This window comes from Botryllus schlosseri, chromosome 10, assembly GCF_051294905.1.
Source record: "Botryllus schlosseri isolate E-star chromosome 10, Bs_hap1, whole genome shotgun sequence".
Classification (NCBI taxonomy): domain Eukaryota; kingdom Metazoa; phylum Chordata; class Ascidiacea; order Stolidobranchia; family Styelidae; genus Botryllus; species Botryllus schlosseri.
This window is the reverse complement of record NC_137245.1, coordinates 25,321,424-25,344,396: the sequence shown is the minus strand read 5'-3', so window position 1 is coordinate 25,344,396 and position 22,973 is coordinate 25,321,424. Positions and strand designations below refer to the sequence as shown.

Here is a 22,973-nt window from a genome sequence, read left to right as displayed (position 1 = left end):
AAATGAATAATAACACCACGAATAGGTTATATTTTGGAAAATATATTCAGCTACGGTGATGCAGGAGCTATTTTGCCCAGCTGCTATGAATATGTGTGATGCAAACATATCTCAAAACTGTAAAAAGGGAATATAGCTTTGCTTAAATACTGGTAAGTGGAAGAAGCATAATAACAAAACTACTACAGCCAAATTGACCCGTAAACAGGAGGACTAACGGATTGGTGAAGGTGTGACTCTAGTTTTCTCATTACCACCTTCCAGGATAGTTCGATTTTAGTTGCAATATTTTCATGAACTTCTGTTCTATTCAGTGCGAGTTTTTCGAAGTACTGGATATCGACTTCACCAAGACCACCACCCCTGCCACCACCGCGTGAGTCTTTCTTTGTGATGCTTAGCTATATCTATATCCCGTGTTATCGCATAGGCCTATGACTAGGACTGGAAGCTATTGTTCAGTGATTACTTGAATATTTGATATAAGTGCTGAAACTATGCCTTGAAATAATGTCGGCAGCAAAGCTGATAGTATGTACAACTTGAGCTACTTTCTTGGCACTGTTACAGTTGCTTTTCCTTGACATTCGTTCCCGTCCACTCGTATGAATAGTAATCCAACGTCCTACCTATCAAATTTAGCAGATAGTTAAGTTGGATCTGGTCTGGTGTACAAGGCAATAGTACTGTAGTTAAGCACCATTAACCCCGAATACAACAACGTCATATGGATGAAGATGATCTGCAAATCGTTAAAGTGAAACTGATCCATTTTGCCGGAGTGTCACTAGCAGTCTCGTGGCATTACTCCGAAACATATACATTGTGTAGTGAGGGAGTAAGCATAGTGGTGAAGATGGGCGCCTGCTACCCGGTCGGCCATTGTTCGATTCCACAGAGGTTTATTTGTGCTCCTCTTCCCCCGCATCTCTGTTCTCACGGCTATAAAAGACCCGACGAAAGAACGCACTCACAAGGAATGGAAAGAGCAAGAAAAAGCCGCGGAATAGAGATTAACATTGAAAAAGAACTGTGACATCGTCCAGTAGGTCGAGGTGGATGCCAGTTTAAGAGACTGCAACTGGTCGTTCGGCATCCTTCTATCTGTTCATTACATCACATTTTGTCTTATCGCATTGTGCATTGTGTGTGTCTTGATCAGATGAAAATATAATCTGACGATTATTGATTATTACGATCGGGTCAAATGGTGGCGCTTATCTCCGCTCTGTGCTCACAAGTTCTTTAATCTTGAATGTTCTAAATCAGTGGTTCTCAACCGCCGGTCCGTAACAAGTTTCCTGCCTCAAATATATTATAATTTTATATGTCAATTCCAAAATGCAAAAAGTTGGACGCTTTTCCATTAATGGGGGGAATAAAACCTTAAATTTCAAATTGATTCAGAACTTTGGAACATATTTTTCTGCATTGTGTCGTAGTATAATAGAGTTTATGGTCTATACTTTCTGGCAAGTGTCGTATGAAACTGCGTAAAGTAATCTACACCCGTTGCGGACAAGATATTTGGGAAGGATACGGAGACTTCTTAAACAAATTCGTGAAATTCCGCACTTAAGCGACACATGTCAGCATAATAAAGGCTATAACAGACAGCAAAGTCGCATTTCTTTCGAAGGACACCGAACAATCATAATAGAGTTGGTGGTCTTTAACAGAACGTCGTTAGCTTCGCCTTGCGTTAACTTCAATACAGCCATGTATAAGTATCTAATATCAAAAAGAAATCATAAAATGAAGTTTCCAGTATTACATTAGATTTATACATTCCAGGTTAATTTTGGGTTTTGGAGTTTTACCGGTCCGCGGGGGGTAAAAAGGTTGAGAACAACTGTCCAAAATCATTTGTTCACCCTCATCTATGGGATCTGTTGTCGAACTGTCCGTTTTTATTTTCCATAGCACAACAACGCCCGCTACAACTATGCCAGTGAACACTACGGCACCCTTCACAACAGCTATGACTGAACCTATTACAACCACTGTGGAAGAGACAACAGCCGCACCTACAACTGTCACAACTACTGTAACAGAGACAACAGCCGCACCTACAACTGTCACAACTACTGTAGCAGAGACAACAGCCGCACCTACAACTATTACAACTACTGTAGCAGAGACAACAGCAGTACCTACAACTGTGACAACAACTGCCGCTGAGACAACAGCTCCAACTTTACCTGCCACTACTAAGGCCCCGCAGACTTCTGTAGCTCGTCCAATCGGCCCCGGGGAGTTTAAAGATTTGCCGGTATGTTCTCTATGTTAAATTAGGCGTCTTGCATAAATATTAAATTTGTGTCTATCTAATTTCAGTTTGACTACGATACAGATAAAACAAACGCAAACGCAACAGGTATGGTATACTTCTTATAAATCATATGCATGCTGTTGAAATAGATCAACCGAAGTTGGTTAGTATACCGGTATTAATGATGTATCAGCGAATCAATATGCAAGTTCAATTGGTGTACTGAGGTGTCACTTGACCCCAACTTTATTAATGTGCTATATATCTTATAAGAATCGGCTGCCTTCTCAAATTGTGCAGAGATAATTCCAATCCAACCATACCAGGACATGATGGGAGTAGAAATAGTTTATTTATATGTGCTATAGCGAATTTTCTCATATTAACTAATTCATGCCCTGGCATTATGATAACCTGATTTTTAGTGTAATTTTAGCGAGGACCGTGGGCTGTCGTGCTTGTATAGTTGGAATTTTGTTCCCATGTTGTACCAGGCATGGTTGGATATGTCTGATTTGGTACTGGAACACAGTGTGGTGGATTCCGAATGAGAGTTTCACTGCATGCTCATTGCTCACTCATTCTTAGAGGTGTTTTAAGTTTTTTTTTCAGAACAGGGTTAGTCAATCTTTTATACGGCTATCAACTCTACAAAGTAAGCCATAATTTTTTATCAATCGCATTCATAATAACTTGAGCCTGATGTATAATGTAAGAACTATTGCTTTATGAAACACAGTATCCTCACTCCACAGTCACCAACTTGAAAGTGTCGCAGGTTGCCAACCACTGGTCGAGATTATTCTTACACCATCACCTTTCACAAATGCCCTCTCTTTGGTGTCATGGATAAGAAAAAAAATAGTTGATTATTGCTGATTTAGCACGACTTGAAAAATAATATGAATATACTGCTATACTGTAATCATAGTCGCATGTCATACATTTGAAATATGTCTTTTCTTCTTGCATGCACAGACAAGTATTTGGATGATGATTTCGGTAAGATGATCAAATTTCTTCTTTTTTCGTGCTATCACTGGTGTTGGTGCTCTTGGTTTCCTGTGTAAATTTGTATACAAATGTGGATTTTATGCTGGCCATGTTTCAATGGCATCAAAAACCACATTTCCGCAGTATTATGTAGTTTGAATGCGAATATTTTGGACAAATTCTCTATATATCTGGTTGAATATGATCAAGACGAATTTTGCTGGTATGAATTTGCAAGCTATTAAGTATGCACAACTGCACATAATCAATTCTTAAGTATGTTAGCAAGATGTTTAGTTGGACCTTGACAATTTCTAGTATTGTTGAATCACGTGACTGCTTTGCAATCCTGCATATGCGGTTTTAGATTAGTGATTAACTGCCTATGATATAAAGCAAATTCACGTTCCGGGAAATAATTGTTCGCTAATTTCTAGTAATTCCTACTGTGAAGCTGATCTACGAGGCAAAGCCGAATAAATCCAACGACTTTGACGTACCAATAAACGAGGGCCGCCCGACTGGAATCGCCAAGTTGGAAGAATGTGTTTGCCCCGCTGGTCCTACGGGACCTCAGGTATGAACTGATGCTTTGAAAATGAAATATTTTCGTCTTTGATATGATTACGATTCATTTATTGATCAGGGTGAAATTGGACTGCCAGGCAAGAGTGGGGAAAAAGGGGATACAGGCGAGAAAGTAAGTACCCCTTATAAATTAAGATACTCACATAGAAGGATTGGATTTCAGCCTAAGTCTGCCCGTGGTGGGTTTGATCCCCAGCATGGTCAGACCAAAGACCTGCAGTATAACTGGTATCCGAGTCTTCCCCCACTTGGCGCTCAGCATTTCTGCGGTAGCATGAAGGGGTGGTGTAAGACTTAGAAAACCTAAACCAGGTTATTTCTGAACCTTCCATGTCCGGCAGCATATGCACATCATACTATGCATATGCACAGATCAAGTGTATGTGTATCACTGGTCGATGTATATGCCGCAAAAACATCAAGGACAAAAATACATAACGTCCAATTCCTATTTCTTTGCTTCACGCAAAAACAGGTCATACATATTTAAGCATCTTAAATATACGTGAAAATCAGAATAAAAACTACAGAACACATTATATTATGATATTTGATCTCACAAGCCTGAACATTTTCACAGAACTGGTCGAAGTATTCAGCTTAGCAACCTCCTCTGGGCTCACATTATGTAATAGTACTCGTGGCATGTTGTCAGATACACCGGTTGTGTGCAAGGCTCAACTGGAATGAATAAGAATTTTGAAGAATCTCGCATACGAATTTTGATATTTCTGTAAATGATATCATCATACTTTTTCAATGAAGGGTATGGACGGGAAAGACGGAAAACCCGGACTGAAAGGAGAGATTGGCATGCCGGGTACAGCAGGATTACCAGGAAGAAATGGCACGGATGGCTTAGTCGGGTCTCAGGTTTGTGTTACGGGAATTATGATATGGTCCTAAATGAAGTGCAGTCTAATTGGTCTAATGAGAGCGACATGCCGGTAATCTAATTGTAATCTAATTTGTTCAATGTTTCTCTGCTCTAATTCTAATTTGTGAAAAGTTTCTACACTCTCATTTTAATTCCAATCTAATTTCTGGTTTTCCTGAAAATGCTACAGGAGAATTGTATTGTGCAAAACAAGGCAAGTTTGCCTTACAGACATTTGTCATTCTCATGGTTATGACAAAGAACTCGGAGATTTGATATGAATTGACCAGGATTCCATTTCCAAGTTTTCGCGAATTCAGTATTTCTAATCCAATTTGGAAAAAACCTGTGTAGCTATAATTCGTGATCCTAATCTATTATCAATTTGCTTGTTCACGGTAGAGAATTGTAAATAACATTTTATATCAACAAGAGCATCAAAAATATGATGTCCTGCATGAAATTACGAATAATCGAGACGAAGGGATCGCTATCGTATTATCCTTGACGAGAGTCAGCCGAAAATATTCGGGTTCATCTCAACATGAGTATATTATTCAATTGTTATGTACCTACAAGCTTCTTGAAACTGATTGAATGTGTGCTATGTCCCTAGAATTGTTAACCAACATCGCTACTTTTTCAAGCAGTTTGCGAACAGTTATGCTATTTTTTCTACCTATATAATCCAGTCATAACTTTAAATTAATAATTCCTAATGAAAATCTTGATTTAATTCTATTCTAGGGCCCAATAGGACCTCCGGGTGTTCCAGGCCAGCGCGGTGAACCGGTAAGTTGAGCAACGTTTGCGTGTAATTCTATCGTGAAGCCTCACATTTATCAACGAAATCTAGGGACTTCCTGGTTCAGACGGTATCGATGGTGTCAACGGAACCAAGGTATGAAACGAACAATCTCGTCTTAATTATGGGGTTTATTGCACTTTGTTTCTTACAGGGCGATGCCGGAGCTGAAGGCCAGAAAGGCGAACAAGGTGTTGATGGCGCACAGGGTCTCAGGGGTGAAGTTGGGGAAAAGGGAGACTCTGGAAATCCTGGTTTAAAGGTGAGTTCATGTGTACTAATCAGAGGTGGTCAGTAATGAAGTACTTCTACTTTGTCGGAGTACTCATCTAGGTTTTGCCTGCTCGTACTAGTTACTGGCAGGCAGGGTTGTAACCAAGTCACAAGGTTCCGAGTCGCAAGCCAATATCATGTTTATAGTTATGACTCGAGTCAAGTCGAGTCATTTTCAATTCACCACCGAGTCAAGTCCAAGTCAGTAAGGAGGGGGTCGAGTCCGAGTCATGGTCTTGTGACTTGAGTCCGAGTCCAAGTCATTGTGTTCACTGTTCAGTTTTGTGTTCAATCTTACCTCTGTTTTCAACTCTGCTCGAGTGATATAGAATGGATCGCATTCATAATAACGTAATTTTCTCATTCCTGACGGTTTCTGGCCCTATTTTCCAAGTATCAGGACTGATAGACGAAATACCAATCATGTGGTGACTTTACTATTCTTCAAAATTGCAATGAAATGTCTGTCTTGGCCGTCCAATCTCGTGTCATATGACTTGGTTCGCGTCGTGCACAATGACTCGAGTACAAGTCGGGACAATACACATTGACTCGAGTCGAATCATTTTACGCATTAGCAAAAATGACTCGAGTCGAGACGATTCACCAAAAAATTGTGACTCGAGTCGAGTCATGACTCGAGTCATTACAACCATGGCTAATGAATCCTGGCATTCCGCACTGCATAAAACTAAACCTTCCGATCATTTTAAGGGTGCTACTGGAGACACCGGAGATCGGGGGAAAAGAGGCAAGAAGGTAAGGACAGATGAGTAGATATAGTTACTCTGAAACTATGCCAGCTATATTTTATAGGGTGCTGCTGGCGCTCAAGGAGACATCGGCCTACCGGGACCTGAAGGTTCCAGAGGAGAGAAAGGAGAGAACGGCAGTAAGGGAGAGATTGGAGACAAAGGAGAGGAGGTAGCTGTATTTCCAATGCTAGTGCCATTTGGAGGAAAAATGTATACTGGTATAGCTGTAATTATTGTTCTAATCTAATTTGGAAAAAAAACTGTAGCTGTAATTCTAATTTCTAGTTTATTTGGAAAAAGCTATAAAGCTATAATTCTAATTGTAACATAATTTGGAAAAATACTATGTACCTGTAACTCTAGTTCTAGTTTAATTCAGAAAAAACTGTATAGCCATAATCTAATTCTAATCTAATTTGAAAAAAACCCTCTGTAGCTGTAATTCTAATTCTGGTATAATTTGGAAAAACTGTTTAGATATAATTCTAATCTAATTTGCGTTGCAATAATTCTACTTCCAATCTAATTTGGAAAATACTGTGTAGCTGTAGGCCTAATTCTAATTCTAGTTGAATTCGAAAAAAAACTGTAATGTTAATTCTAATCTAATTCGGAAAAACCTGTGTAGCTATAATCTAATTCTGATCTAATTTGGAAAAGGCTGCATAGTTGTATTTATAATTCTAGTTTAATTCGGACAAAAACTTTATAGCTATAATTGTAATTCTAATCTAGAAAAGCGGAAAATATTACAGTTGCCCAAGTCTGTCTCTGAGCCGTAACATTATTACTCAGGGCACTCCTGGGATTGATGGTACGCCTGGCACGCCTGGCTTGGATTCCGATGTTCCTGGACCGCCCGGACAGAAAGGCGAATCTGGTGAATCTGGCCCGAAAGGTGCAGTAGGTCTGCCCGGTGTGGCGGGTCTTGAAGGACCCGAAGGGCCTCGTGGTATGAAAGGTGAAACTGGACAGAAGGTGAGCTATTTCTCAATATGATTACAGTACCTTGCATAGGGCTGGGGTCAGTAACGAAGTACAGTGCTGATGTTGTTTTTCCTTATTTGTACTACTCACTCAAGTGGCCATGTTTTTAGACTTCTACCTATCAGTTTTGTATTCTAAACCATTTAGCCTAATTTTTGCTACTTCTTGTAAAGTAGGTCCAAGAATTACAACATATGAATAATATTATAGGGGAACTTGGGTGATAAAGGCGAAAAAGGACCGATTGGAATGAAAGGAAACGATGGACTGGCCGGTGTCGACGGTATCCCAGGTGACATCGGACCTAAGGGAGAAAAGGTCAGTCGATCCTAGGAGTAAGAATAACGCTTCGTTTACGAATAATGCTTAATCTTCAACGCTGACTTTGGTAGGGAGGAAAAGGTGAACTTGGTGATATCGGACCCCCTGGACTCGATGGGTCAAAGGTAAGTCGACTGTTTGAATAACTTGTAAAGAAGCCAGCATGTTGATATTTCAGGGAGAAAGTGGTATCCCAGGGAATATCGGTCCCGTCGGCCCCGTGGGCCCGCCTGGACAGATTGGGGTTCGTGGACCCCAGGGTGATGATGGAGACCCGGGCCCGCCGGTAAGTTTCTTCTTGTGCCACCTTCAATTTGCACTCTTCAGATTCAATAATTTACTACTTTACTTCTATATTGATATACTGCTATCAATACTGCTATCTACACTACTATACTTCTACCGATACTGCTTCACTGCTATACTACTGTTACTACTGTACTTAGGGTCCGCCTGGGGATGAGGGGGCTCGTGGAAAACCAGGATTGAATGGTGAAGATGGAATTCCGGGTCAAGCGGGGGTGGATGGGGTGCCTGGTACCAAAGTAAGTGAGATAATTACTGCATGAGTGTACTTGTACACTGTAGATGACTTATTATTCTGGATTCCAGTCGTTCAGTTATCAAATTGTCAGGTTACCCTAAAAAACGCTGCACACCAAATTTGGTTCAATTCTAACAAGTATAGGGCTCCGCAGATCCAATTAAATTTTCTAATTTAAACAGGAAAATTAAAAAAAAAAATTCAAATTTTTCAGTCAACCCCATGAAATTGTTGAGCTGTCTTCAGAGACGATGCAAAACAAATTTGACTCAATTCCAACTAGTAGAAGCGGAGTTATTGGAGTTTTTCGTTGATATTTCTCGGATTATCCTTGATTACCCTCGATTACCCCTGCCTAGTGTCAGCCGGAAATATTCGGGTTTATTTCAATATGAAGATACCATTCAATTGTGTATTTAAAATACTTGATAAGTATGAATTTCGTGTGATGTTTCAGAACTTAACTTTGTGAGAATGATCAATTTTAAAACTAATATTCCCTTTTTTCAGGGGGAACCAGGAGTAGACGGTGCTAAGGGTGAATCGGGTGATCAAGGCCAGAAAGTAATATTAAAATACCTGTATCTTTTAGTATGTATCTTTTTTAACTGTTTAATACTTTCAAGGGCGATGTCGGAGAACCAGGCAAGGCGGGTAAAGTAGAAACAATATATTTGGTGAGATGGTGTAATATTACAACACAAAAACAGTTTCATCACATGAGCGATTCCGTTAAATAAAGGACCCCATACCTGGTCAAAAGGGTGAGCCGGGTGATGACGGCAACCCCGGTCAAGACGGGGATGAAGGAGAACGGGGCTTGAAGGGAGAGCAAGGAGAACCGGGTACCCCTGGAGATACCGGGCCACAAGGCGACCAAGTATGAAGTGAATTTGATGCAATTGGCCGCAAATTGTGATTTGAGTTTTGTGATTTAGGGCGATATCGGGCCGATCGGACCAGAAGGGCCCAGGGGTCCAAGGGGACAGGAGGTAATCCACTTAATATTTTTGCAGCTACCGAATGTAGAGTTGGACAACTGGGAAAATTTTCAGCTTTCCCCAATTAGAATAAAATTGGAATTACTGAACTTGCAAAAACTTGGAAATTGAAATAAATTCCCTATTGGAAAAAAATGTAACAAAAAGTAAGCCCAGTTCATGTTAAATCGGTTCGTTCTTGAAAACATGACAATGGCAATTCGCTCGTTTCGCACCAGACCTGGACATCTAGACAATTTTAAGCTGTCACAAATTGGACTAGAATTGGAATTACAGCTACATTTTTTTCCAAATTAGTGTAGAACTAGCATTATAACTGCACAGTTATTTCCAAATTGTATCAACATTGGAATAATAGCAACACACTTTTTTCTAAATAGATTAAAATTAGAATTACTGGATTTCCAATGACTTGGACATTGAATCATGCTCCGTTAACATCAAGTCATAGCACATTCTTATGAGCATGAAGAATGAGGAGAGCAAATGTGTGTACATTTGTCTTGGCTCGTTTTGCGCTATACAGTTCCCCTGTGGCATTTACAGGAAAGTCAAAATTTAGATTAGAACTAAAATTAGAGCGCAGAAACATTTCACAAATTTGATTAGAATTAGAATTAGAGCAAAGAAAGATTTCAAAAAATCAAAATCACCAGCATTTGGCTCCAATTAGTCCAATTAGACAACTAAAATTGTCTAGGTATGTCAAAGTCTGTTTCGCACTATACAGTTTTCCTGTAGCATTTGCAGGAAAACCGTAAATTGGATTACAATTACAATTGGAGAATAAAAACATTTCACAAATTAGATTATACATTACACTACCGGCAGTTCGGTCTAATTGGTCCAATTCATTGGTTCTCAACGGGGGGTACGCGGACCCCTGGTGGTCCGCGAAGCATTTTCAGGGGTCCGCGAAACCTTATCGTAAAATGATTGATAACCTAATTTGTAATATAATTGAATTCGCGAAAGCATGATGCAGTTTCGTTTCATGATTGCTAAAACTTCAGGACTCGCATCATTAAAGGTTGTCGGAGATAAAATATCATATAGTTCAAACTCATTTTAATTGGCAAATTGCCAGTAGCCTATTTGATACAAACATTTTGCTGTTTAGAGATGTTTCGGTGACTCGTTGGGGACGTTTAAAATGGAAATTCCTGAATTTTTTCCCAATCTATCCCAATGAAGAGATTGAAACCTCGCCACAAAATCCATTTTCTACTATGATATACATAACGACTATTCCAGAATAACTTCGAGATGAGAAGCATGATAGAAATGACTAGGCTGGACGTTATATGTTCATATAAACCCTGTTTCTCGATTATGGTGCCATATATGTTGCGATCACAGCAAAAGGTGTCTTTGGAAGCGTCACGCGGTAATATTACATTCCTCAGCGCCTATTTTTGTAGAAATATTTTCGGCACTCATGATCGTTCATATCTAATCGAAGACGCGGATTCTCAAGACAATATACAGCTGCAAAAATCGCTTCGAGATAATATAAATCTATACCCAATTTCTACATATAGTATGATGCTATTTTCACGACAAGTCATTTTGTGGTTTGTTTCACAGTAGCCTACAGTTAATATATGCACAAGTTAGAAGGCGGTTCCACGATGATTTGGCTAATTTTGACCAAAAACTTGTGGGGGTCTGTGGGGGTCCGTGACAGTCCAAAAGGGGTCCGCGAAGGCAAAAAGGTTGAGAACCACCACCGGTCTAATTATACATCTAGAATTATCTAGAATTATCTACTGGTCCCAGTCTGATCCAATAGGTTTAGTAAATAGGTTGGTTCTGAATTATGTCTTTTCATTGTTACGCTGCTATATGGACATCTGAAATTTTATAGGGCGAGAAAGGCCAGCGTGGAGAAGTAGGTAAACCTGGTCTGGCCGGTCTTAAAGGTGAGCCTGGTAACCCTGGGCCAGAAGGTGACCAAGGTTCAAAAGGTGAAAACGGCCAAAAAGGTGACACCGGGCTGGTGGGACCAAAAGGAACGACAGTAAGAATATCATGAGCCTTCTCATGGGGTCCACAAATTCACATTTCTGAATTGAATAGGGTGCGATCGGTCAGCCTGGACCCCAGGGTCTAAAAGGATCACGCGGTCTGCAAGGTCGAGAAGGGGACCGGGGTCTTATGGGGCCTGTTGGCCCACCGGTGAGTAAACTGTGACGTCATAACATAAAATCAGTAAAATGGGTGAAACTGAGCACCTAAGTGGTTCGGTTCTGAATCGAGTATTAGTCTTCGAGCATCATTCACTATGACGCATAACAGTGTGGATTATTTTATAAACAAATTCAAATATGTAAACTCTTTGGTACCACAAAGAATGCCAGTTCTACATCTCATTGAAGATTTGGTTTCATTTCGACCAAGCCTGTTTCATTGCACTTTGTGACAATGACGTGGTATGGGTTGATCACGAATTCACAGAAATTTCATTTCTACTAACATATGTAATGTTGCGCTACAGATGTCGTATGCTTCGAGGCTTCCACAGTGGAGCCCTAGTAATGTGTGGTTTTAATATTTGATTCCACATCACAGGGAAGCCAAGGCCCGCAAGGTATCCAAGGTGTCGAGGGCCCTCCGGGACTAGACGGACTCCCGTCGAGAGTACCTGGCCCTCCCGGCAGCCCCGGATCGCAAGGAATTCCTGGCCCAAGGGTAGGACCATATTTTTACATGTCTACCGCTTAGGCACATAATTAATATGGTTGGAAAATTTTGCTATAATCTCATTTCTCTAATCCGCACATGGATGTGGATGACTTGCAGAGTGTTACTTACAAATTTCGCGATAAACTAAGCGGTGTTCTATCAATTAGGGTCTTACTGGAAAAGACGGCACTCCTGGGACTCCTGGTACACCAGGCCCACCGGTACGTATGCTGTGCACTCTGTAATTATGTATTCGGTCAAGTTGGAATGTGTATGTATAGATAACATTATACCCATTACAGATTTGACCAGGGTAGTCAGCATCGCTGCTCGAGTGGACGTAGAAGTAACGCCATGACTTTCTACTAAATTACAAGTATAGAAGTAGCGATTTGTAAAACATGTCAAAAATACTTACAGTACACTTGTCAAATAAAAGGGCTGATATGCGCAAAGTAAGTAGTTTCAAAAATAGAATTAATCAAGGATTCGGATACTTTAAGCAGTTATTCGGGGTGGTCACTTTTGCAATTATATTACAAGGAGGTGCAATTATGGAAATATGTTCAGTTGCCATGACTATTTCATGCGGTTCTTACGACTATTAAACTCGTATAAGTGATACAAACTTATCCCAAACTTCTTTATACTTTTCTAAATTCAAATAGTAAAAAAGCATATAATGTAATTAGTAAAGAGCTTCTTGGAGGTACAGAACTTCAATATACAATTGAATAGTATGTTCATATTGAAATGAACCCGAATATTTTGACTGACGCTCGTCAGGGGTAATCGTGTAACATGTAATAAGAAGTAGATATATAATAACAAAAACTCGTCAATACAATATTATATATAATATGTTTAATAATATGTAATAAGTATAGGCAATCTATAATAACAAGAACTCATCAATGTACTCCTGGTATACAATTGAATAATATATTCACATTGAAATACACCCGAATATTTTCGACTGACAAATACTGTTCAAGTAAAACGGCGTGGTATATTTTGTGCACACCGTGAGTACATGATGTACAGTACATATGCCACTGGACAAGGAGAGTGCAGAAATAGCCTTCTACGGATTTCTGAGTCTTCACCACCCATCCTTGATACCCTGGTAATGCTGAGCACCTGGCGGGGAAGCCATGGATACCAGTGTTACTAATCAGGTCTTTGGTCCGACCCAGCTGGGAATTGAACCTACGACCTACCAATGAAGAAGCCGGGCGCTTCACCATTACGCTATCTTGTTGCTATCAGCATTTTCAATGTTTAAAAGTCTGCTTTACTCAATCTTCATTATTTACAGGGTCGTACTATCATACAGGAAGATGAGGTATGGTGTCGATAGTGCACCATGTTAATCAGTACATCGTTTAACTTGTGTTATGCATTTCAGAGGACTTGCGAGGAATGTCCAGCCGGCCCACCAGGGGCAGATGGCAGTCCTGGTAAACCAGTGAGTACTGCTTGAAATTAAGGCCTTTCAATGATAATGCAACCCGAATTTCTCTGTTTCCAGGGGATTGACGGAAGGCCTGGCTCGACGGGCAGAGCTGGTATACAAGGGGAAAAGGTAGGGATCGCGTAATCAAAAGTCGGGCGTCTGTTAACTATAAGCAATGAAGTTAACTGTCAGCTTTGCTGTTACCAGCAGAGGTGATCAAAGTTGCTAATCAAATAGATGTAGAAGTAACGGTTTAAATAAAGGTTCCCTAACTAGGGGTCGCAACCACAATGGGGTCGTTTGCCTAACCACTAGTACCACTTTGGCATGGCAAATAATACACATACGAGTGCTCAGAAAGTAGAGGTACTTTGTAAGTAGTTTGTGTACGATAGTACCAGTTAGTGAGTAGTACAAGCGAAACCTACTTGAGTACTCATAAAAGGGAGAAATACTTCATCACTGATTACCTTTGCTTATTAGTTCGTTGTTTCACAAGACAATCATTTCGTATCCATTTCCAGGGTGACTCGGGTGAGGACGGTGTCCCAGGCAAAGATGGTCGCGTCGGTGCCAAGGGTGAACCCGGTATCAAAGGATCATTGGGATCAAAAGGCCAACCAGGCGATCAGGTAAGATGGTAACCACATATCAAAAATCACTGGAATGGTATATTCATTTTAATATTGTACCTTGTATTGTACCTTCAAGAAACTCTTCGCATCAAAAAACGTTATCAAACACACTTACCATTTTAGGGACCTCGTGGATTCGCTGGTATCGACGGGTCGCCTGGCCGTCAGGGAAATAAGGTTTGGTTGGTGATAAAACGCTGCTTGGACATCAAAGTGATGAGTTCTTGTTGCAGGGTGCTTCTGGTAAAGATGGTGCTGTTGGCAAGCCCGGGTCGCCTGGGCCCAGAGGTCCGGCAGGCGACGATGGACAGAAAGGGACGAAAGGGGCCAATGGACTTCCGGTAGTGTATTCGATATCGTCAGGGTCGTAACCAGTCATGTTTCGCGTCGGATCATTTTGAATTACCACCGAGTCAAGTTCGAGTCCAAATTCGTGGTGCGAGGGTCGAGTCCGAGTCGTAGTGTTGAGACTCGAAACCGAGTCCAAGTCGCACTGTTTAGTACTGTTCAGTCTCGAGTTTAGGTCATGTTCAACTAATTTTTACAACTCAATTTTAATGATATCGAATGTCTCGCATTCTTAATATACTCGCTTGTCAGTAAGGAATCATTTATAATTTGTCAACTTACTCAAGTAGGTTTTGCCTAATTGTACTATTTTCTTAAAGCAGTTATGATTTGACACTACCTTTACGTCACAGTTTGCGGTTTTGTATGTGGCACTATGCCTATAGAATACTTACTTTTTACTTACAAACAGATAAAAGACAGTTTCTATTACGATTTGTCTCAATTCATATGACTTGGTCGAGCGAAATCACTCGAGTACCAGACGAGTCGAGTTATTTTCCATGTCGACACACCGGGAAATAGCGACTCGACACAATGCAACCCTAGATATAGGCCGAGACTATCTTGGGAATGTTGGTAAAACGCATGCCTCCGTATCTCCAGGGTAAAGATGGTTTGGACGGATCAGATGGTGAAAAAGGGGATAAGGGAGAACGGGGTTTGATGGGCGACCAAGGCGTAGACGGTTTAACAGGACAGCCAGGACCTAGGGTATGTATCAATATCGGGTAATTAAATTTTTAGCTACCTTGACTTACATTTTCTTGCTGAAGGGCCCGATAGGAGCTACCGGTGCCAAAGGATCTGTGGGTGCAAGGGTAAGATGACTTTAATACATTGGTTCTTGACCTTTACTAACCTGACGAGCCCTTACGCTAATCTGAAGGCTTTTGGTGTACCCCAGATTTTCGCCCAGCCACAAAAGATCTACCACATAACACATCTACTGGCACACAAAATGAACTGCCCATCAGGAACAGTGTTAAAAGAACAAAACCATTAAAAAATATTTCCCAAACTAAACCAAATGATCACAATGAATATGTGCTGCATATCAATTTGACTTCCGCTGTGAGAGTCACATGTATGTGTCTTGACCTCCAGCGAACTCCTAGAGCTCATGTTGACCCCTGCTTCCATATGAACATCTATATGAATTCATGACTGGATATTTTGTACAGGGATCCACTGGTCCACCTGGCCCATATGGCCCGCGTGGTGAGACTGGGTACCCTGGCCCAAAAGGCTCTCTTGGCGCGACTGGACCGCCCGGAACACAAGGAGAAAAGGTAGCACTTAGATTTCATGTTGTTCCAATAGTTTGCCTCATGTGATTGAAGACATTTTCATTACTTCTGAAAATGTCCACAACCATCACACGAGATCCATATCAAAGGGAAATATCTACCTACCCCACCCAATAGCAACCTAATTAAGAGATCCATAGGCTACTCAGCACCTATCGTCTGGAATGCATCACCACACCACAATATATCCATGAATTGCCCTGTAATAGATTTAAAAAAGAGCTACCTAATTACCTCTTGTCACGTCATACGAACATTGTTGTGTTGCCCTATCTCGTCCAGACATTGCTTCATTGATTGGCTACCATCTTTTAATTTTTTTATTTTTTTTTCATTTCCTTTTTTATCTATTATTTGTTACAGCCAGACTGTGTAGTGACAAGTATACCTGTTTGATGCAGGTGTCATCAGACTAGTTGACCTCCAAGGTCGTATCGATCATTCCTATCTGATGCCGAATACTGTCCGGACGTATTTTCTGAACCACCATTCTTGCTGTCTGTTAGTTATATATTTCAGTTGGATGAGAATAAAGACTCTCCCTTTTTATATATATAAGCTTGGCCTTGCCTATGCATTGAGTGTCTGATTTATTTTCATTTGCGGTGCAATTCCTAATGTGACACATGTCGTGTTTTGCATAGACAGATATGGTAACAGGTCAGTAGCGAAGTACTACTTTTTCGGAGTTGCCATGTGGTTATGTTCTGTTCACCTACATTTTGTAGGCAAAAATACTTGTACAGAGAATGTGGTTTTGTGATCAGTTTGCAAAATGTATGCGACAGGGTCGTAACCAAGTCACATTGTTCCGAGTCACACGTCAATCTCATTTTTATAGTTTTGCCTCGAGTCAAGTCGAATCATTTTCAATTCACCTCCGAGTCAAGTCCGAGTCCAAGTCAGCGAGTTGAGGGGCGAGTCCGAGTCAGTATAGAGTTCAATCCGGCGCAACCCACTTTTTTCAACTCTGCTCGAGTGATATAGAATGCCTCTCATTCATAATATCGCAATTTTCTCAAGTCTTAACAGTTTCGTGCCCTATTTTCCAAGTATCGAGATCGATAGACGAAATGACAATCATGTGGGGACTTTACTGTTCTTCGAAATTACAATGAAATGTATGTCTTGGCATTCCTAGTCTTGAGCCATATGACCCGAGTACTAGTCGAGTCAATACACAAATTGACTTGAGTCGAGTCGAGTCATTTTAGGCATTTGAAAAATGACTCGAGTCTAGACAAGTCTCAGAAAAATAGTGCCTCGAGTCATTACAACCCTGGTATGCGACCCCTCGACCTAATCTACTTTATGCAGCTGTTGCCCTACCTCGCCCAGACGTTGCTTCATTGATCATTTGCCACCATCGTTTAATTTTTCTTCTATTCTCCTTTCTCAACTAAACATTTTTTACAGCCAGACTGTTTAGAGTCAAGTGTACCTGTTTGATGCTGGTGTGATCAGACTAGATGACCTCCACGGTCTTATCGATCATTCCTATCTAATACCGAATACTGTGCATGCATATTTTCTGTACCACCATCACTGCCGTTTGTTATGTATTTTGGTTGGATGAAAATAAAGACTCTCTCTCTCTCTCTCTCTTACTCGATTACATCTCAGACCATTCATTTTCTACTTCTACTTGAAGTAGTTTTTGGGTTTCTTGAAGCTCTCTTCGGCTTCTACCTGAGTAGTAGAGTACTTTGACCATATCTGATTATAGGGCAACCGTGGAGAGCCTGGACTTGATGGCGAAAAAGGCGGAACCGGACGCGATGGTCGAAAAGGAGGAAAGGGCGAAACCGGAGACATAGGTCCAACCGGAGTCACCGGAAAGCCAGGAGCACCCGTAAGTCTATTCAAATCCAGATAAATTCAAATTGGAACAAACACTATGAAGTACTTTTCCTGTTTCAAAGTATTACCTTCACTACCAACTACGTCTTATGCTACATTCCAGGGTTGTAACCAAGTCACAAGTCAATCCCACTTTTACAGTTGTCACTCAAATCAAGTCGTGTCATTTTCAATTCATTACCGAGTCAAGTCGGAGTATAAGTCAGGGAGCAGAGGATCGAGTAGGGTTGCCATATTTTGAGATTCGTAAAAGAAAGACGCTTTTCACAGGCTGCAAAAGTTGCTATAGCGGACGAGAAAACTGCTTATTTTCAAAATAATAAAACCAAATGTCATTGGGTTGACTAAAATCAAAAAAGGTCATTTTCCCGACTCGACTCCCAAAATACCCGTTTATAGCTTATATTAGGCGAGAGAGGCGAGTAGAGCCATCTCCCGTCAATTCGGCCAACATTTTGTGTAATTTGTGGTCTTTTTCGGTACGTTAAATTAAAATGACAAAAAATTGCCAAAATGGAGGACATTTTTTAAAAAAGGAGGACGTATGGTAACCGTAGTGCTGAGACTCGAGTCCAAGTCATTGTGTTCACTGTTAAGTTTCGAGCTCAAGTCATGTTCAGCCCGCTTTTCACAACTACACCTGGGTCATATCGAATGCCGCGCATTCATAATATACTAATTTTACTCACTCGTCTGGCCCTATTTTTCAAATACTGACAGACCAAACACCAGTGATTTGGTAACTTTACTGTTCTTGGAAGTTAAAATGAAATGCTTGTCTTGGCCGTTCGAGTCTTGCGTCAGGCGCAATGACTCGAGTGCAAACCGAGTCAATTGACTCAAGTCGAGTCGTTTTCCGTATTTTAAGAAGATGATCTGAGTCAAGTCTATTCACCGAAAAATATATATATTAAATATATATATTAAATATATATATTGAATATATATTGAAGATTCTACAAATTAGCGGTGTCATTACTCATTAGTCGCTTTGCATTAGTCACGAAGATGAATATTACAATTTTGAGAGTAGCAGTCCCCGATTAACTCGTAAAAGCATGCGAAGCCTAGACCGCGTCTACTTTTGTGAACTACTTACTTGACTGCATTTTCTACTTCTACTTGAAATGGTTTTGAGTTGTCTTGAGAATTGCTACTACTACTTGATCTCGAGTATAAGTTTCCGGGTCACTTCTACCTGTAATTGAGCAGCAACCCTCAATGTCTTGACCACTTCTGTGTATCCGAACAGGGCTCTGACGGTCGACGTGGTCTACCGGGTGTGCCGGGGCTGCCCGGAGATGACGGCGCGAAAGGCGTGAAAGGCTCGGCTGGGTCAAAAGGATCGCAAGGAGTCAGTGGCGACATGGGGCCGAAGGGGTCGCCGGGACCAACCGGACCGCGTGGTTATCAAGGTAGCATCACTTGGATCTGACATATTTCTTGTAGATTGTATCATAACTAGAGTCCGATCGATTGTCGGTTTGATTCGTTAGCACACTTTGAAAGAAGTACTGCTATCGGCCATTAGAGGTAGAAATATATCGGCTATTTCCCCATGATGTCACATCAAGGTAACAGGGGTTCGGAGAACTATAAGCTACGACTGCTGGACTGGGAATATTGATATAATTTTTAATGCTGCAGCTGTCCAGATGCAGCTTTCATGGTTCATTTCACGTCCAAGGTAGCAATAGATGTAAAGATGTTTAAATATATGCTATGAAGTTTTGGAAATGCGTCATAAGCTAGATGCTATATCATCTTTTGAATATAGGGTGAAGGTTCTTGTACTTAACCTGATACACACCACCAATCTGGTTACCGTTTCTTGAGTAGTTATTGTTCTAATCTAGTTACGGATATGGAAAAGTGAGTAATTGTACTTTTGGTTCTAGTTTGGTTTTAGTTTCATATTTTGAAAAGTTAGTCATTCTAGTTCTAGTTGCACATTTTGAAAAGTCAGAAGCTCTAGTTCTAGCCCTGCGTTTTGAAAATCCACTAGTTTGCACCCAGTTTTACCCATCTACCATCTTTGTCAAAAAGGCGTGCGTGGGCTCGACGGACCACCGGGATCGAGGGGAGCCAGAGGTGCTGCGGGCAAAGACGGTGCGGACGGAAATCCGGGTAAACCGGGTGCGGACGGCAAAACACCAGATACTGCCGAATTGAAAAAGCTCATTCAGGACCTGCTGCGGAAAGAGTTGGAGAAGAGACTTCCCGAAATCATAGACAGGGTCGTGCAAAACATTCCAGTTCCAACGCCGGGACAATTGGTAAGCTGCTCGGTAATATTGTTTCAAAACAGGACCAGAGGTGCAATTCTATTCCGTAGAAGTGTAGTTGTTAGAGTACAAAATTATGGATTTAGAGTATTTCTTTGATTATCTACTATAGAACTACCCACCGTACACACTACTATTTCAAATCTAAAATTCTATACACCAAATTCACTTCTACTGGTCGGAATTAGGCTAAAATTCGATTTCGAATCGATTTTTACACAACTTAACAATTTCGTGGATTAGCCAGTAAAATTTAAAAAATAAATCTTAATTTTTTTCTCATGAATTCAAAATTTTCTAACTGCAATAGCTTCGCTTCTACTGGCTGGAATTGAGTCAAATTTGGCGTGTTGCACCTTTTAGGCAACCCTAAAATTTTGTCAAATAGCCAGTAAAATTAGATGACAAAATGGATTTTTGAGCAACCCTGCTGACCACCTCTGGTCCAACTTCAGAAAAATGAATTTTTACTTCAATTCAAATAGTAAATCTGTTAAGTAGCATTGGAAGTAGTCTAACAGCATAACCACATGAGTAAATAATGCAAGTTTCTGCCCCCTCAAAATCTGACTTTATTGTTTTCACATTTTGAAACAGGTAAGTCCAGAACCAGGACCTCCCGGCCCGCCCGGACCCGCCGGACTTGAAGGCAGCGCCGGACCACCTGGACGGCCAGGACGTGACGGCGCCCCGGGCATTCCAGGCCAATCCGGACCACAAGGTTACAGAGGCCCGCCAGGTAGAATTCAGAGAAGCTCATTGACTCTATAGCCATCCTACTTTTGAATGTGAAATCAATTCAGGTAAACCAGGCAGTCGGGGAGAGCGTGGCCCACAAGGGATTGGCAAAACAGGCCCTGAAGGACCCCGTGGTCATCCAGGTATGAGAATACGTATTGTATACTGTACCATGGGAAATTTGTCTTCCTCATGCCTGTCTTTTTCGGACATATATAGAGTTGTTCGAAGTAGTCCAGGATGGTACTCGCCACGTCCTATGAGTCGAGACATTCAACATGACTTGATTCAAGTCTCGTGTATCAGGACCGATACTTGAAAGCCCAGAAACCCTCTTCTGTGTGAATAAACATGTTAAGAGTGGGAAAATCGATATTTATGAGTACTGGGCCATTGATATCACCGAAGAGTTTCACAGAAGTGCGTTCAACCTGACTGGAACTCGAAACTGAACAGTGAAATCTATGACTTGTACTCGGAGTCGAGTCTGAACACTATTACTTGGACTCGACCCTTTGCACCCTGACTTAGACTAGGGCTTGACTCGGTTTTGAATTTAAAATGACTCGACTTGACTCGAGTCATAACGATAAAAGTATAATTGACTTGTGACTTGGTTACAATCCTGCTCTTCCCAAGACAACCCCACTATCGGTTCTGTTTGTAAGAACATAAACTTGAAATATCTTGAATTACCTCCCGAAAACAAATACTATTGACTTCAGGTACGCCCGGAGCACCCGGCCGAAGCTACACCGGCCCACCCGGTCCGGCTGGCAGACCTGGCGAAAGAGGGGCGGCCGGTATTCCTGGACCAGCCGGTCAAAAGGGGGCCGAAGGCTTATGTAACACCATGGAATGTTACGCAGTGGCGCAGGACGCAGCTGTAAACTCAATACCTAACGCTGTGACTAATTTCAAAGGGCCGCCTAATAAGGGTCCGGCGTTTGGATAAGGACAATGCAAGGGATGAGCGGGGATATTTCGCGTGAAATCTGACTGTCGCCAGCGCTGTTGGCACGCCAAACCTAGTGACTATAATGCATCCGATTCTGACAACGGTTAAACCACCATCCACTCAACGTCGAACTTCGGGTACAGATACTATTCTGAAATGACCTCAAGCGGACCTTATTGAACTCGGATTGCTAAAAGCTTAAATATCACATCGGATTGCATGATGATATAAAGATTTTGGTGGACAGCGGACGGATGGCATCAGGTCCGGTATGATACCCACGTACTTGCGTACGGTAGACCGACACTGGTCTGGCTATTCTGTTGATTCGCCAATACGAAATAGCCCTGAACTTATATACATCACATTCTTGTAATTGTATGGGTGCTATCAAGTTATCTCCTTGTTTTCATCACCATACGGTTGCTAGTATTCATATATTATCGACGAAATTACGTTACCTTTTACATATCGCTTACGTTTTTATTCAAGCGCTTCGTATCGTTTTAAGCTTGACGGTTTCAAATAAATCTTATATCATACGCTCTCAAAGTAACACAATTTAAGAAAGTTGCCTCTGTACAGCATAATTTATTGCGTGTTTTATTTGCCTATTTTCTTACCAGTTTGCGTTGTAAATCGGAATCTACTTTTCATATAGAGTCGTTTTCGCTAATCTTGAGTTACATTTATGTTCGCTAATGTCTGAGGAATACAGATTCATGTATTTTATTTTATAGCCGGAATATGTATGCTTACAACTCTTTCATTTTGTACCTGACGTGTCTCCCAGTGCGCTGTTATTTTGAATGCGTCCTCAACTGTGAAAAGCAATAACCTCTGTACAATCATCCTTGTCAAATGTCGATATTTGGGGTTGTGTTATTGGATGTGTTACCGGCTGATGCGTATATATGGTAATATTGCACGACTTGCGGTTGAGAGTCGTTTATGTGTACAGGTCACTTGTTCGGATCAGTATATAGTCGCATCTCTACTGATCAGCATTTAATGTTCATTCGTAGATATTTGTAGCTATATTGTCGCCCTTCTCTACGTGTCGTATTCGTGAATGCCGTATCACTATTTTGTTTACATGCGTGCCTTCTTATGTGCTACCAGTGACTAACTTTTTAAAAGTTCGGTATTAATAGTATATGATGGGATGCTGAAACCCTGTCGGAATACGCAGGGGGAGTGATTCGTTAAAATGTAGTCGCTCATCACCACAGTCTCGGCAGAGTGTCAAGACAGGAATAAGTACGCGCGAATAGACGTGCAT

At 41.1% G+C, this 22,973-nt stretch overlaps 1 protein-coding gene across 8 annotated transcripts in view; it reads left to right on the top strand.

The window, feature by feature from the left end:
* Nucleotides 1–22,876, top strand: part of LOC145447973 (uncharacterized) — a 389,824-nt gene extending 366,948 nt beyond the window's left edge. For 6 of the 8 annotated variants that reach the window (XM_080326274.1, XM_080326272.1, XM_080326269.1 and 3 more), the window contains 40 exons: nt 315–376; nt 1,924–2,272; nt 2,338–2,377; nt 3,251–3,274; nt 3,703–3,842; nt 3,912–3,965; nt 4,619–4,726; nt 5,478–5,522; nt 5,587–5,631; nt 5,690–5,797; nt 6,523–6,567; nt 6,625–6,732; nt 7,359–7,541; nt 7,761–7,868; nt 7,943–7,996; nt 8,050–8,157; nt 8,318–8,416; nt 8,926–8,979; nt 9,042–9,092; nt 9,158–9,295; nt 9,354–9,407; nt 11,284–11,436; nt 11,496–11,594; nt 11,988–12,107; nt 12,269–12,322; nt 13,420–13,446; nt 13,510–13,569; nt 13,633–13,686; nt 14,082–14,189; nt 14,316–14,369; nt 14,426–14,533; nt 15,147–15,254; nt 15,317–15,361; nt 15,725–15,832; nt 17,577–17,702; nt 18,963–19,125; nt 19,757–19,986; nt 20,593–20,734; nt 20,799–20,876; nt 21,459–22,876. In XM_080326274.1, the coding sequence (XP_080182400.1) occupies nt 315–376; nt 1,924–2,272; nt 2,338–2,377; nt 3,251–3,274; nt 3,703–3,842; nt 3,912–3,965; nt 4,619–4,726; nt 5,478–5,522; nt 5,587–5,631; nt 5,690–5,797; nt 6,523–6,567; nt 6,625–6,732; nt 7,359–7,541; nt 7,761–7,868; nt 7,943–7,996; nt 8,050–8,157; nt 8,318–8,416; nt 8,926–8,979; nt 9,042–9,092; nt 9,158–9,295; nt 9,354–9,407; nt 11,284–11,436; nt 11,496–11,594; nt 11,988–12,107; nt 12,269–12,322; nt 13,420–13,446; nt 13,510–13,569; nt 13,633–13,686; nt 14,082–14,189; nt 14,316–14,369; nt 14,426–14,533; nt 15,147–15,254; nt 15,317–15,361; nt 15,725–15,832; nt 17,577–17,702; nt 18,963–19,125; nt 19,757–19,986; nt 20,593–20,734; nt 20,799–20,876; nt 21,459–21,688 (4,044 nt within the window). In that variant the 3' untranslated portion in view covers nt 21,689–22,876. The remainder of the gene's footprint in view (nt 1–314; nt 377–1,923; nt 2,273–2,337; nt 2,378–3,250; nt 3,275–3,702; nt 3,843–3,911; nt 3,966–4,618; nt 4,727–5,477; nt 5,523–5,586; nt 5,632–5,689; nt 5,798–6,522; nt 6,568–6,624; nt 6,733–7,358; nt 7,542–7,760; nt 7,869–7,942; nt 7,997–8,049; nt 8,158–8,317; nt 8,417–8,925; nt 8,980–9,041; nt 9,093–9,157; nt 9,296–9,353; nt 9,408–11,283; nt 11,437–11,495; nt 11,595–11,987; nt 12,108–12,268; nt 12,323–13,419; nt 13,447–13,509; nt 13,570–13,632; nt 13,687–14,081; nt 14,190–14,315; nt 14,370–14,425; nt 14,534–15,146; nt 15,255–15,316; nt 15,362–15,724; nt 15,833–17,576; nt 17,703–18,962; nt 19,126–19,756; nt 19,987–20,592; nt 20,735–20,798; nt 20,877–21,458) is intronic. The other 2 variants (XM_080326270.1, XM_080326276.1) reach the window with 2 other exon arrangements.
* Nucleotides 22,877–22,973: the final 97 nt, after the last annotated feature.